This window comes from Pristiophorus japonicus, chromosome 7 (genome assembly GCF_044704955.1).
Source record: "Pristiophorus japonicus isolate sPriJap1 chromosome 7, sPriJap1.hap1, whole genome shotgun sequence".
NCBI lineage: Eukaryota > Metazoa > Chordata > Chondrichthyes > Pristiophoridae > Pristiophorus > Pristiophorus japonicus.
This window is the reverse complement of record NC_091983.1, coordinates 249,983,594-249,999,779: the sequence shown is the minus strand read 5'-3', so window position 1 is coordinate 249,999,779 and position 16,186 is coordinate 249,983,594. Positions and strand designations below refer to the sequence as shown.

Here is a 16,186-nt window from a genome sequence, read left to right as displayed (position 1 = left end):
TGGCATGTTGGCCTTCATAGCGAGGGGATTTGAGTACAGGGGCAGGGAGGTCTTACTGCAGTTATACTGGAACTGGAACGAGATCAAAGCGTTGTCGTCGTCGGAGGATACTCCATGTGCTCAAGTGCTGAGCAAGTTCCCCTCGCTGTTTGAACCAGGCATCGGCAATTTCACGGGAGCCAAGGTGCAGATCCACGTGGACTCAGATGCAAGACCCGTCCATCATAAAGCTCGGGCAGTTCTGTATATGATGAGGGAGAAGGTCAAAATCAAACTGGACAGACTCCAGCATGAAGGGATCAATTTAATGAATGGGCCAGCCCCATTGTTCCCGTGTTGAAAAGTGATGGCACTGTCAGGATTTGTGGAAACTACAATGTTACAACCAACCGAGTTTCGAAACAGGATCAATACCCGTTACCGAAGGCTGATGATCTGTTTGCAACGCTAGCCAGTGGGCAGTCGTTCACAAAACTGGATCTGATGTCAGCCTACATGACACAGGAGTTGGTCGACACGTCGAAAAAACTTAGGTGCATCAACACTCATAAAGGACTGTTTATCTACAACAGGTGCCCTTTTGGAATGGGCTCGGCTGCAGCCATACTTCAGAGGAACATGGAGAGTCTACTGAAGTCTGTCCCCAGAACTGCTGTGTTCCAAGATGACATACTGGTCACAGGTCGTGACTCTGCCGAACATCTGAACAACCTGGAAGAGGTTCTACATCGTCTGGACAAAGTGGGACTCAGACTGAAATGCTCAAAGTGCGTCTTCATGGTCCTAGAAGTCGAATTCCTGGGGAGGAAAATTGCTGCTGACGGTATCAGGCCTACAGACTCGAAAACCAAGGCCATCAAAACCCAAGCCTCAGAATGTGACGGAGCTGCGTTCGTTCCTTGGTCTACTCAACTACTTCGGTAACTTCTTACCTAGATTGAGCACCTTATTAGAGCCACTGCACATGCTACTAAGAAAAGGCGACAACTGGGTCTGCGTCTCAAGATAGAGCTTTTGAGAAAGCTACTAATCTGCTTTGCTCTAACAAGCTGCTAGTACATTATGATCTGTGTAAGCGTCTAGTATTGGCCTGTGATGCTTCATCATATGGAGTTGGTTGCGTGCTCCAACAAGCTAATGAGTCGGGAAAATTACAACCTGTTGCATATGCTTCAAAAAGTTTGCCAAAGGCAGAAAGAGCCTACAGCACGGTCGAGAAAGAAGCACTAGCCTGTGTGTATGGGGTTAAAAAGATGCATCAGTATGTGTTTGATCTTCAGTTTGAAATGGAAACAGATCACAAGCCACTCAAAATTAATGCACATGGTATTGGGGGTAATGTATTGATGTGGATAGAGAACTGGTTGGCAGACAGGAAGCAAAGAGTGGGAATAAACGGGTCCTTTTCAGAATGGCAGGCAGTGACCAGTGGGGTACCGCAAGGTTCAGTGCTGGGACCCCAGCTATTTACAATATATATTATTGATTTAGATGAAGGAATTGAATGTAATATCTCCAAGTTTGCAGATGACACTAAGCTGGGTGGCAGTGTGAGCTGTGAGGAGGATACTAAGAGGCTGCAGGGTGACTTGGACAGGTTAGGTGAGTGAGCAAATGCATGGCAGATGCAGTATAAGGTGGATAAGTGTGAGGTTATCCACTTTGGTGGCAAAAACAGGAAGGCAGATTATTATCTGAATGGTGACAGATTAGTAAAAGGGGAGGTGCAACAAGACCTGGGTGTCATGGTACATCAGTCATTGAAAGTTGGCATGAAGGTACAGCAGGCGGTGAAGAAAGCAAATGGCATATTGGCCGTCATAGCTAGGGGATTTGAGTCTAGGAGCAGGGAGGTCTTACTGCAGTTGTACAGGGCCTATGTGAGACCACACCTGGAATATTGTGTGCAGTTTTGGTCTCCTAATCTGAAAAAGGACATTCTTGCTCTTGAGGGAGTGCAGCGAAGGTTCATCAGACTGATTCCCGGGATGGCAGGACTGACATATGAAGAAAGACTGGATCGACTGGGCTTATATTCACTGGAATTTAGAAGAATGAGAGGGGATCTCATAGAAACATATAAAATTCTGATGGGATTGGACAGGTTAGATGCAGGAAGAATGTTCCCGATGTTGGGGAAGTCCAGAACCAGGGGTCACAGTCTAAGGATCAGGGGTAAGCCATATAGGACCAAGATGAGGAGAAACTTTTTCACCCAGAGAATTGTGAACCTGTGGAATTCTCTGCCACAGAAAGTAGTTGAGTCCAGTTCATTGGATATATTCAAAAGGAAGTTAGATGTGGTCCTTACGGCTAAAGGAATCAGGGGGGTATGGAGAGAAAGCAGGAGAGGGGTACTGAAGTTGCATGATCAGCCATGATATTGAATGGTGGTGCAGGCTCGAAGGGCCGAAAGGCCTGCTCCTGCACCTATTTTCTATGTTTCTATGTATCACAGAACGAGAGGAGTCATTCGAGTGGGACCGGGGCCTGGACAAATGGTTTCCCTCTCCTGCTCTTGGACCTCACATAACCAGCAATTCAAAATAATGGAGGCTTTTGATCGAGCAAGTACGGAGGAACTATTTCCTCTGGCAAGTGGGTCGGTAACCAGAGGTCATAGATTTCAAATAATTGGTCAAAGAACGAGAGGGGAAATGCGGAGAAAGGTTATCACACAGAGGGTTATTATGATTTGGAACGCTCGACCTGAAAGGGTGGAGGAATCAGATTCCATTGGAACTTTCAAAGGACAATTGGACATGTACTTGAAGAGGTCTAATTGGCAGGGTTATGGGGAAAAAGCTCGGGCGTGGGACTAATTGGATAGCTCCTTCAAAGAGCCGGCACAGGCCCCTCCTTCTGTCTGTAAGATTCTATGATTCTATATCCTACTGCAGCCAACAGGCCTGCGCAGTGGGCCACAGTCGCTGCCTTTGTCTCTCTGAGCTGGTGACCAGAGTGGCTGTGTCAGCTGCCTCGCACTAACTCTCCTCCCTGCTGGACCTACCACCATTGGGAAGTATCCAATGTGTGTGAGATAGACTGTGGAGGAATCTACCCTACCACGTCCCTTTGGCTCGGGTGCAGCCGGAGAGTTGGGGGTAGAAATTGCCCCCCGCCCGATACAAGGCACATACACCCCGTTTCAATGGTTTTTATCGCAGCTGTGGTTGAGGTCGCCACTTGACTGAAATTCTGCTCTTTGTTTGTTTTTACTTGGATCCGGAAGCTCTTAATGGGGCGGTGACTGCACGAGAGGGGCGGAAGTTGGGGCTGTGAGTACACTTGAGAGGTGGAAGTTGGGGCTGTGAGTACACCTGAGGGTCGGTAGATGGAGGCGGTGCGGAGTTAAAGGAGAGAGCCTTCGCGATTTTAAAACTTTGGTCCACTGGGGCACCAGGGAGGGTTTCGATCGGGCCAGCGGCCTGGTACCCAAGAGGGGGAGCCAGGCTGCCTGTTGGGAGCCCGGCCGAATCCGGTGGCATAATTGTCGGGCTGACATGGCAGTCAGCCGACAAAAAAAACGTGGTGGCAGCAGCAGTGCGTCCTCCCCTTTAAGGGAAGCCACGCCGCCGGTGCAGGAGGCCACAGCCTCACTGGGCCACCGGGAAAAAACAGGTTTTGGCACCGCCGGGCGGGCCAAAGATTTTCAGCGGAGAATGTCGCCATCGGAGGGGTAGATCGGCGGGGCGCACGGTGATGACACGGTTAACACGGATCGGCAGCAGTGGAGCGGTGGTGGTGGGGTGGAGGGAGATCGGGACACCGCCGGGAAACCTTGGAAGGGCAATTGGGCTATCAGCGGCCATTCCACGAAAAGTCAGCGGCCACGCCACTCCGCAGCGAGGCCGCCGATTTGCGGTGGTAACAGGCCTTAAGGAGAGGGGTCATTTCAGCACCATGCTCTTTCAAGGTGCAGCACCATCTACGGGCATTCGACACCTGCAGTGGTTTGTATTAAGGGTTTGGTCCTGCTAGCCTCGCCCAAGCTGCTGATAGGCGAATGAACTCTGAGTGGGGGTGAATCTATCTCCCGTCTGTTGTAACTTCAGGGGACCAGCCAGTGGGAAACGGGTAACGGGGTGTGGAAAACAACCCCAGCTTCTCCAGCCTCTCCACAGAGCTGATCCCTTATCATCCCTGATTATAACGGCTCATCCATCGGTGGCCGTGCCTTCAGCTGTCTGGGCCCCAAGCTCTGGAACTCCCTCCCTAAATCTCTCTACCTCTCTCTCCTCCTTTCAGACGCTCCTTAAAACCTACCCCTTTGACCAAGCTTTTGGTTATCTGCCGTAATTTCTTCTTACGTGTCAAATTTATTGATTTATTTTTTGCCTTATAACTCTTTGGGACGTTTTACTATGTTAAAGGCACTATATAAATACAGATTGCTGTTATCATTTCTCAATCTTCTCTGCTCCAAGGAGAACAACCCCAGCTTCTCCAGTCTCTCCACATAGCTGAAGTCTTTCAACTCTGGTCCCATTCTAGTAAATCTCCTGTGCACCCTCATTTCTTTGTTCTTTCTGTCTGTATGTGAAAAACTCCTTTGAAAATAAACAATGAAATAAATCTTTTTGAAGTGTTTGACTGGAACCGTCTGATGCTCCGAGTAACCTGTCGCCACTTTATGATGCAAGTAAGAGGCACTAATTAAGATTAACGTGGCTTCAATTGCTAAATGGAGAATAGGGGATTCTGGCAGTGAAACGTTCTCTGCTTCGAGAGCAGGATTCCAAATGATTCCTTTAGGTGACATTCGCAACCTGTTGCAAGCCATTGTGTGATTATATAAAACAGCACTTCACAAGGTGAAGAGGTGTTAAGCAAATAATGTCACCTCATTATCAGAGGGCTTGTTAAGGGCGGGGGGTTGGGAGGAACCATAAATCATGAAGCTAACAGATAACATTCTGAAAATGACAACAACCACAACCATATATCCCGAGGCTTGCTGCCTTTCACACCCATCATCGTTCTCGCTATGGTAGCGATATTGACGTGTCATACCTCCATCGATACAGGACGGGTCCGTGTTCACGTCCTCGCTGAAACCGTCTGCCAGATAGCCGATGTCCGCCACCATGCTGCAATATGTAGGACACAGAGAAACAATTCAACCTCAGTTCTACTTCCTCTCTGAGAACAGTAAAAGAAAGACTTGTATTTATAAAGTGTCTTTCACACACTCGGGACGTCCGAAAGCACTTCACAGCCAATGAAGTAATTTGGAAGTGTAGCCACTGTTGTAATGTAGGAAAGCTGAGAGCAAATTATGCACAGCAATGTGATAATGAACAGATAACCAGCTTTATTCATGTTGGTTGAGGGATTAATATTGACAGCACATCGGGGAGAACTTCCCGACTCATTTCAAATAGTGCCATGGAATCGCTTCCATCCACCTGAGAGGGCAGATGGGGATCTCGGCTTAATGTCTCATCTCAAAGGGAGTACTGCCCCTCCAACAGCACAGCGCTCCCTCAGTACTGCCCCTCCAACAGTGCAGCGCTCCCTCAGTACTGCCCCTCCAACAGTGCAGCGCTCCCTCAGTACTGCCCCTCCGACAGTGCAGCGCTCCCTCAGTACTGCCCCTCCGACAGTGCAGCGGTCCCTCAGTACTGCCCCTCCGACAGTGCAGCGCTCCCTCAGTACAGCCCCTCCGACAGTGCAGCGCTCCCTCAGTACTGCCCCTCCGACAGTGCAGCGCTCCCTCAGTACTGCCCCTCTGACAGTGCAGCGCTCCCTCAGTACTGCCCCTCCGACAGTGCAGTGCTCCCTCAGTACTGCCCCTCCGACAGTGCAGCACTTCCTCAGTACTGCCCCTCCGACAGTGCAGCGCACCCTCAGTACTGCCCCTCCGACAGTGCAGCATTCCCTCAGTACTGCCCCTCCAACAGTGCTGCACTCCCTCAGTACTGCCCGTCCCGACAGTGCAACACTCCCTCAGTACTGCCCCGAAAACAGTGCAGCGCTCCCTCAGTATTGCCTCTCCGACAGTGCAGCAATCCCTCAGTACGGCCCCTCCGACAGTGCAGCTCTCCCTCAGTACTGCCCTTCCGACAGTGCAGCAATCCCTCAGTACGGCCCCTCCGACAGTGCAGCGCTCCCTCAGTACTGCCCCTCTGTCAATGCGGCGCTCCCTCAGTACTGTCCTTCCGACAGTGCAGCTCTCCCTCAGTGCTGCCCCTCTGTCAGTGCGGCGCTCCCTCAGTACTGCCCCTCTGACAGTGTAGCACTCCCTCAGTACTGCCCCTCCGACAGTGCAGCAATCCCTCAGTGCTGCCTCTCCGACAATGCAGCGCTCCCTCAGTACTGCCCCTCCGACAGTGCAGCACTCCCTCAGTACTGCCCCTCCGACAGTGCAGCGCTCCCTCAGTCTTGCCCTCCTGACAGTGCAGTACTCCCTCGGTACTGACCCTCCGACAGTGCGGCACTCTCTCAGTACTGCTCCCTGACAGTGTGGCGCTCCCTCAGTACTGACCCTCCGACAGTGCAGCGCTCCATCAGTGCTGTCCCTCCGACAGTGCAACGCCCCCTCAGTACTGCCCCTCCGGTAGTGCAGCACTTCCTCAGTACTCACCTTTCGACAGTGCAGTGCTCCCTCAGTACTGCCCCTCCTACAGTGCAGTGCTCCCTCAGTACTGCCTCTTTGACCTGCAGCGCTCCCTCAGTACGGTCCCTCCGACAGTGCAGCACTCCCACAGTACTGCCCCTCCGACAGTGCAGCACTCCCAAAGTACTGCCCCTCCGACAGTGCAGCACTCCCTCAGTACTGCCCCTCCGACAGTGCGGCACTCTCTCAGTACTGCTCCCTGACAGTGTGGCGCTCCCTCAGTACTGACCCTCCGACAGTGCAGCACTCCCTCAGTACTGCCCCTCCGACAGTGCAGCACTCCCACAGTACTGCCCCTCCGACAGTGCAGCACTCCCTCAGTACTGCCCCTCCGACAGTGCAGCACTCCCTCAGTACTGCCCCTCCGACAGTGCAGCACTCCCTCAGTACTGCCCCTCCGACAGTGCGGCACTCCCTCAGTACTGCCCCTCCGACAGTGCAGCACTCCCTCAGTACTGCCCCTCTGACAGTGCGGCACTCCCTCAGTACTGCCCCTCCGACAGTGCAGCACTCCCTCAGTACTGCCCCTCCGACAGTGCAGCACTCCCTCAGTACTGCCCCTCCAACAGCACAGCGCTCCCTCAGTACTGCCCCTCCAACAGTGCAGCGCTCCCTCAGTACTGCCCCTCCAACAGTGCAGCGCTCCCTCAGTACTGCCCCTCCGACAGTGCAGCGCTCCCTCAGTACTGCCCCTCCGACAGTGCAGCGGTCCCTCAGTACTGCCCCTCCGACAGTGCAGCGCTCCCTCAGTACAGCCCCTCCGACAGTGCAGCGCTCCCTCAGTACTGCCCCTCCGACAGTGCAGCGCTCCCTCAGTACTGCCCCTCTGACAGTGCAGCGCTCCCTCAGTACTGCCCCTCCGACAGTGCAGTGCTCCCTCAGTACTGCCCCTCCGACAGTGCAGCACTTCCTCAGTACTGCCCCTCCGACAGTGCAGCGCACCCTCAGTACTGCCCCTCCGACAGTGCAGCATTCCCTCAGTACTGCCCCTCCAACAGTGCTGCACTCCCTCAGTACTGCCCGTCCCGACAGTGCAACACTCCCTCAGTACTGCCCCGAAAACAGTGCAGCGCTCCCTCAGTATTGCCTCTCCGACAGTGCAGCAATCCCTCAGTACGGCCCCTCCGACAGTGCAGCTCTCCCTCAGTACTGCCCTTCCGACAGTGCAGCAATCCCTCAGTACGGCCCCTCCGACAGTGCAGCGCTCCCTCAGTACTGCCCCTCTGTCAATGCGGCGCTCCCTCAGTACTGTCCTTCCGACAGTGCAGCTCTCCCTCAGTGCTGCCCCTCTGTCAGTGCGGCGCTCCCTCAGTACTGCCCCTCTGACAGTGTAGCACTCCCTCAGTACTGCCCCTCCGACAGTGCAGCAATCCCTCAGTGCTGCCTCTCCGACAATGCAGCGCTCCCTCAGTACTGCCCCTCCGACAGTGCAGCACTCCCTCAGTACTGCCCCTCCGACAGTGCAGCGCTCCCTCAGTCTTGCCCTCCTGACAGTGCAGTACTCCCTCGGTACTGACCCTCCGACAGTGCGGCACTCTCTCAGTACTGCTCCCTGACAGTGTGGCGCTCCCTCAGTACTGACCCTCCGACAGTGCAGCGCTCCATCAGTGCTGTCCCTCCGACAGTGCAACGCCCCCTCAGTACTGCCCCTCCGGTAGTGCAGCACTTCCTCAGTACTCACCTTTCGACAGTGCAGTGCTCCCTCAGTACTGCCCCTCCTACAGTGCAGTGCTCCCTCAGTACTGCCTCTTTGACCTGCAGCGCTCCCTCAGTACGGTCCCTCCGACAGTGCAGCACTCCCACAGTACTGCCCCTCCGACAGTGCAGCACTCCCAAAGTACTGCCCCTCCGACAGTGCAGCACTCCCTCAGTACTGCCCCTCCGACAGTGCGGCACTCTCTCAGTACTGCTCCCTGACAGTGTGGCGCTCCCTCAGTACTGACCCTCCGACAGTGCAGCACTCCCTCAGTACTGCCCCTCCGACAGTGCAGCACTCCCACAGTACTGCCCCTCCGACAGTGCAGCACTCCCTCAGTACTGCCCCTCCGACAGTGCAGCACTCCCTCAGTACTGCCCCTCCGACAGTGCAGCACTCCCTCAGTACTGCCCCTCCGACAGTGCGGCACTCCCTCAGTACTGCCCCTCCGACAGTGCAGTACTCCCTCAGTACTGCCCCTCTGACAGTGCGGCACTCCCTCAGTACTGCCCCTCCGACAGTGCAGCACTCCCTCAGTCCTGCCCCTCCGACAGTGCAGCACTCCCTCAGTACTGCCCCTCCGACAGTGCAGCGCTCCCTCAGTACTGCCCCCCCAACAGTGCAGCACTACCTCAGTACTGCCTCTCCCACAGTGCAGCGCTCCCTCAGTCTTGCCCTCCTGACAGTGCAGTACTCCCTCGGTACTGACCCTCCGACAGTGCGGCACTCTCTCAGTACTGCTCCCTGACAGTGTGGCGCTCCCTCAGTACTGACCCTCCGACAGTGCAGCGCTCCATCAGTGCTGTCCCTCCGACAGTGCAACGCCCCCTCAGTACTGCCCCTCCGGTAGTGCAGCACTTCCTCAGTACTCACCTTTCGACAGTGCAGTGTTCCCTCAGTACTGCCCCTCCTACAGTGCAGTGCTCCCTCAGTACTGCCTCTTTGACCTGCAGCGCTCCCTCAGTACGGTCCCTCCGACAGTGCAGCACTCCCACAGTACTGCCCCTCCGACAGTGCAGCACTCCCACAGTACTGCCCCTCCGACAGTGCAGCACTCCCTCAGTACTGCCCCTCCGACAGTGCGGCACTCTCTCAGTACTGCTCCCTGACAGTGTGGCGCTCCCTCAGTACTGACCCTCCGACAGTGCAGCACTCCCTCAGTACTGCCCCTCCGACAGTGCAGCACTCCCACAGTACTGCCCCTCCGACAGTGCAGCACTCCCTCAGTACTGCCCCTCCGACAGTGCAGCACTCCCTCAGTACTGCCCCTCCGACAGTGCAGCACTCCCTCAGTACTGCCCCTCCGACAGTGCGGCACTCCCTCAGTACTGCCCCTCCGACAGTGCAGCACTCCCTCAGTACTGACCCTCCGACAGTGCAGCACTCCCTCAGTACTGCCCCTCCGACAGTGCAGCACTCCCACAGTACTGCCCCTCCGACAGTGCAGCACTCCCTCAGTACTGCCCCTCCGACAGTGCAGCACTCCCTCAGTACTGCCCCTCCGACAGTGCAGCACTCCCTCAGTACTGCCCCTCCGACAGTGCGGCACTCCCTCAGTACTGCCCCTCCGACAGTGCGGCACTCCCTCAGTACTGCCCCTCCGACAGTGCAGCACTCCCTCAGTACTGCCCCTCCGACAGTGCAGCACTCCCTCAGTACTGCCCCTCCGACAGTGCAGCACTCCCTCAGTACTGCCCCTCCGACAGTGCAGCACTCCCTCAGTACTGCCCCTCCGACAGTGCAGCACTCCCTCAGTACTGCCCCTCCGACAGTGCAGCGCTCCCTCAGTACTGGCACTGGGAATGTGGGCCCAGAGTTTGTGCTTCAGGCTCTGGAGTGGGGCTTGAACCCAAGACGTGTGACTCAGAAGCTAAAATGTTACGAACTGAGCGGCGGTTGACACCTATAATACCAACATGAGCGGTATCGCGTGTCTCCAACTCTGTCCTCCTGCAAGGCATTGATCACCTCGGATAATTTGGGGGCATTTCTTCCTATTTTCCATCAGAGAGGAAACTGGAGGTTGTTTGTAACTAGGGTTTGGTTAAATTATCCACCCACTGAATTTCACTTCCCCCAATGTTCGCACCCGTATCTCGTCTCGCCCTCACCCCCACCCCAGGTAGTGTCAGCTTGGCTCAGTTAGTCGCTCTCTTGCCTCTGAGTCAAAGAGTTGTGGGTATAAATTGCACTCCCTAGGCTGGCATGTTAGTGCAGTGCTGAGGGAGCATTGCACTGTCAGAGATGACATCATTCAGCTCCGACGTTAAACCTGCTGCCAGGTTAGGTGAAGGTCAAAGATCACATGACACTCTTCAAAGAAGAAAAGGAGGGAGGTTTCCTCGAGGTGGTCAGCACTCTTCCCATAACTGCTCATTCATCTCACTGCTGTGCATACAATATTGCTGCATTCACCTATAGGAACATCGGTACAGGAGAAGGCCATTCAGTCCCTTGAGACTGTCCCACCTTTCAATTAGCTCATGGCTGATAGGATAAATCTTCATTTAGAAAGACATAGATTAATCAAGGACAGTCAGCATGAGGGTTGTAAATCTGTGGAATTCTCTGCCCCAGAGTGCTGTGGAGGATGGGTCATTTAATATATTTAAGGCGGAGACAGACAGATTTTTGAGTGCTAAGAGAATAAAGGGTTATGGGGAGCGGGCAGGGAAGTGGAGCTGAGCCCATGATCAGATCAGCCATGATCTTATTGCATGGCAGAGCAGGCTCGAGGGTCCAAATGGCCTACTCCTGCTCCTATTTCTTAATTTTGTATCTCCATTGTACCGCCTCCATGGCAAGTATATCCTTCCTTAAATAAGGAAACTAAAACTGGGCACGGTACTCCAGGTGTGGTCTAACCAAGGCCCTGTACAATTGTAGCAAGACTTCCTGGGGCTGAAATTCAGGGTGCCGATAAGGCCTGTTACTGCTGGAATGCGGCAGCCAAGTGGCAGAATCCAATGGCCCCGATTTCTGGTCGAATGGCTGCCGCCAGCCAAATTCAGCAGGTGGGGGGGGGGTTTTCTGGCAGTCTGAATTTCCGCCCCGCTGCTGCCAAGCGGTCGTAAGAGTGTCATCAGTGCGCGCACCACCGGGACCCCCACCTCCGTCTGTATTCAGGCCGAAAAATCTAATGCCCGCCGAGTGGTGCCCCCGACAGCTTTCTCTGTCGGTGCACCTTTCATTCCCTCGGTCAGCCCTGGCTGCGTGGCGGCCATTAAAGGCAAGGGCCCAATGCCGCGGCTGCCATTTTATTTTTTTTCCAGCCCGGCCGAAACCGTCCCTGGTGGCCCAGTGGCCAATCCTAAAGATTCGGCGATTCGGAGATACAGGGTAACGCAAGCACGCAATGACGTTACCACCGTTCCAATGCTGAGTGACAACGGCGGAGAATCCTTCCCGCCTCCACTCCCGCCCCTCACCCACACTTACCACCGCACTTCCGCCCCCATGACTGACTTCCTGGCCGCTTAAAAAAAAAAGACAAGAGACCTGAATATCGATCAAGAGTCAACCTCTTCCGAGACGGCGGTAAAAGCACTTAAAAAATGTAAGTGCGCCAGCTTTCTGGCGGGCCTGAATTTTGGCCCCCCTTACTCATACTCCAAACCCCTTGCAATAAAGGACAACATGCCATTTGCCTTCCTTAATGTTAGCTTTCTGTTTTCCTTGCACAAGGACACCCAAATCTCTCTGAACACCAACATTTAAAGTTAATATACTTCCTACCTAAGTGAATAACCTCACATTTCCCTACAATATACTCCATCTGCCACCATACTGCCCACTCACTTAGTCTATCTACATCCCTTTGCAGATGCTTTGTGTTCTCCACACAGCTTGCTGTCCCACCTAGCTTTGTACTGTCAACAAACTTGGATACATTACACTCGGTCCCTTCATCTGGGTCATTAATACAGATTGCAAATAGCTAAGGACCCAGCACTGAATGCTACCTTTGTCATCGGTGCCTGATTTCCATCTGTCACACCTTCAATAAACAGTCCTGAGTACCCATCCTACAACACTCCACATCATCCCTCTTTGCCCCTAACATGATCAAGCCAAGCATAGATTTGTGCCTGTATTCTTGAAATGCAGCATGTTTAGCAGACCAACTGGTGGAGGTCAGATCCAGGCACAGGCCCAGGAGAACGCCAAGGAGATTGAGAACTGGGTTAAAACAAGATGTGAGTCCAAGGTTGGACTGGGACTAGGTAGGCCCTCGGGGAGCAGGAGCACAGAAATTAACCTGTGGTAGCCACATGACATATGATATCAATGATCACACGATTCCCATGAACCAGTCAGGTTGCTAGAAAGAGACACCATGCATCAACCAACTCACCAGACTCACACATTGCCTACTTTTAGTAATGTAGATATGTGCCACCTCACCTTTCGTGTTTCATCTCATTGAACAGGAAGACGTTCCCCAGGATAGTCTTTGTTTGGATCGATGAACCTTTGGGTTTCTGAAGCTTTGAAAGAAGTTCCTGAATGATAGCGGACTTTCCAACACCAGATTCACCTACAGAGAGTAAACAAAATTGAAATACGGGGCTATTTATCGGGCGACAGACAGAAGCCTAAGCCTAAGCCTAATATGGCGGGCAGGAAGTGTCTGCTGATATGAGCTCGAGGTGCATCACCTGTCATATTGGTGTAGGCAAAAAAAAAGGCATCCTGGACTCGAGTCTTAAACAGGCTTTACATCTGGTGCTAGAATTATTCAATCAGGTGATGATAACTGGCTCGATCATGTTAGGGGCAAAGAGGGATGATGTGGAATGTTGTAGGATGGGTACTGAAGGACTGTTTATTTGAAGGTGTGAGAGATGGAGATCAGGCACTGATGACGACGGTATGGTTCAGCGTTGAAACGTGCTCTGATGCCTCTTTGCAGCAATCAATGAGAACCCTCTGAGGGAAATTTATCATGGTACTCTGCTCCCAGAGCAGCAAGGGCCACACAACAGCCAATTCCCCCCACGCCCTCCCCCCTCCCACCCCCAGCAATGTCCAAGGCCTTTTTTCAGGGCACAGCAGGCCACAACTATATAGGACACACCGGGTGTGGAAGGCCTTCCTGTTGAGAAGGGTGAGGGGGTTTTGTGTGGGAGTGTGTAAAGCAACTTGGGTGCCACCTGTTGCTCCCTGGATCTTGGGAAACCCAGAACCCCAGTGAAACTGGACACCCTATCTTGCTGCTGCCTTGTTGTGATGCCAAAGGTTACCTGCCAAGTGCATGCCCACTCTGCACCCTGGCTGATGTTACAGATGTTACGTGGCTGCCTGAAATGACGTGCCATAAAAGTTGAGTGCGGTCATTAGCTCCGTAGCCACTGTGGACGCAGTGCCGGGGGGGTGCCTGTGGCTGAAGTTCCTCACGCTGTAGGTGACAGAACTGCCCTATTGCCTGGCTGCGTTTGAGCACTTCCTTGCTAAGGTCCTCATATTAGCTGAGCTGCCTGTATATTCTGATGGGGTGGGGTCATATCTGGTGTGGTCCATTCTCCTGAATTGCTGCCTGACTCTCCTTTGCTCCATCCTGTGTTCCTCCACCCCCAGCGTGATCATGGTATACAAGGGGATGCCCAGAGGGAATGCCATTCCTGCTGCTGGGAAGTCATCACTGAGGATGAAAGTCTTTCAGTGGTCTCACTCTGAGGCCACTGAATATCTCCACACTTCAGGCTTATAAACTCCTGACATTAGCCTGTCTCATCTGAACCTAGCATCACCTGTGCATTCACTGAGGGAGCTGCACTGTTGGAGGATCAATACTGAGGGAGCGCTGCACTGTCAGAGGGGCAGTACTGAGGGAGCTGCACTGTCGGAGGGGGGGGGAGGGGCAGCACTGAGGGAGTGCTGCACTTTCGGAGGGGCAGTACTGAGGGAGCACTGTACTGTCGGGGGCGGGGGCAGTACTGAGGGAGTGCTGCACTGTCGGAGGGGCGTTACTGAGGGAGCGCTGCACTGTCGGAGGGGCAGTATTGAGGGAGTGCTGCACTGTCGGAGGGGCGTTACTGAAGGAGCACTGCACTGTCAGAGGAGAAGTACTGAGGAAGCTGCACTGTCGGAGGGGCAGTACTGAGGGAACACTGCACTGTCGGGGGCGGGGGCAGTACTGAGGGAGTGCTGCACTGTCGGAGGGGCGTTACTGAGGGAGCGCTGCACTGTCAGAGGGGAAGTACTGAGGGAGCTGCACTGTCGGAGGGGCAGTACTGAGGAAGCTGCACTGCCGGAGGGACGGTACTGAGGGAGCGCTGCACTGTCGGAGGGGCAGTACTGAGGGAGCGTTGCACTGTCGGAGGGGCAGTACTGAGGGAGCGTTGCACTGTCGGAGGGGCAGTACTGAGGGAGCGCCGAGCAGTACTGAGGGAGCACTGGACTGTCAGAGGGGCAGTACTGAGGGAGCGTTGCACTGTCAGAGGGGAAGTACTGAGGGAGCGTTGCACTGTTGGAGGGGCAGTACTGAGGAACCTGTACTGTCGGGAGGGTCAATACTGAGGGAGTGCTGCACTGTCGGAGGGACAGTACTGAGGGAGTTGCACTGTCGGAGGGCCAGTACTGAGGGAGTTGCACTGTCGGAGGGCCAGTACTGAGGGAGTTGCACTGTCGGAGGGCCAGTACTGAGGGAGTTGCACTGTCGGAGGGGCAGTACTGAGAGAGCATTTCACCTAGTATTACTATCCTGCCCTTTCCGCTGCAAATTTATTTCCTTCGGGTACTCATCGAATTCCCTTTTGAAAGATACAACTGAATCTGCCTCCTCCACTCTTTCAGGCAGTGCATTCCAGATTCTAACCACTCGCTGCGTAAGAAGGTTTTACCTCATGTCGCCTTTGGTTCTTTTGTCAATCACCTTAAATCCATGTCCTCTGATTCTTGACCCACCCGCCAAAGGGAACAGTCTCTCTCTATCTATTCACTAGACCCATCATGATTTTGAACACCATCAAATCTCCTCTCAACCTTCTCTGTTCTACGGAGAACAAGCCCAGCTTCTCCAGTCTATCCCCGTAACTGAAGTCTCTCATCCCTGGAATCATTCTGGTCAATCTTTTCTGCTCCCTCTCTAAGGCTGTCACATCCTTCCTAAAGTGCAGTGCCTAGAATTGGACACAATACTCCAGTTGAGGCCAAATCAGTGTTTTATACAGGTTCATCATAACTTCCTTGCTCTTGTACTCTATGCCTCTGTTTATGAAGTGCAGGATCTTGTATGCTTTCTCAACTTGCCCTGCCACCTTCAACGATTTGTGCACATACCCCAGGTCTCCCTGTTCATGCTCCCCCTTTAGGATTGTACCCTTTCGTTTATCTGGTCTCTCCTTGTTCTTCCTACCAAAATGTATCACTTCGCACTTTAGGTGATGAAATGATTTGAATCCTCAGCCCTAAGGGGTTTGAGCCAGAATTGTTCAGAATTCACTTTTGATGAGGGGATATTTTAATGAGTAATGTTTGTCCTTCGCATTTGTTGAATGCACACATGAGTGTTTGGAGTGGTTTGCGACATCACCCTCTGAGACCTGTGGCAATTTGATTGTTTAGCCCTTTGTTCTGTCTCTGCCAGAGTGCTATATTTTAAAATTAGGAACTGTTCCACAGACAGTGAACCCTGAATGCAGCTGTATGACACTTCCACTACCTGCTGTGCTGTGTCTATTTTTGAAAGCGGGACAGGTCATTGATCATTATCCTAATGTGGCCCGTGAGACGCTGAGCAGATAATATGTGGGATAAGTGGCTTTTAGTGCTTGCCTAAACTGACACCTGCCTTGGTTTCTAATTCCTTCCCATCTCCATCGGGTGGGTAATTGGAGGCTCTATTTTAAGGGAAAGCACTGAGTCAGCAC

General features: G+C 53.4%; 1 protein-coding gene across 1 annotated transcript in view; it reads right to left on the bottom strand.

Annotated features, from left to right (window-relative positions):
- LOC139266720 (dynein axonemal heavy chain 6-like) overlaps nucleotides 1-16,186 on the bottom strand; it is a 199,542-nt gene that overhangs the window by 113,486 nt on the left and 69,870 nt on the right. Inside the window, exons 3-4 of the mRNA XM_070884305.1 lie at nucleotides 12,720-12,852; nucleotides 5,014-5,090 (exon numbers count right to left, since the gene is read on the bottom strand). Coding sequence (XP_070740406.1) covers nucleotides 5,014-5,090; nucleotides 12,720-12,852 — 210 coding nt within the window. The remainder of the gene's footprint in view (nucleotides 1-5,013; nucleotides 5,091-12,719; nucleotides 12,853-16,186) is intronic.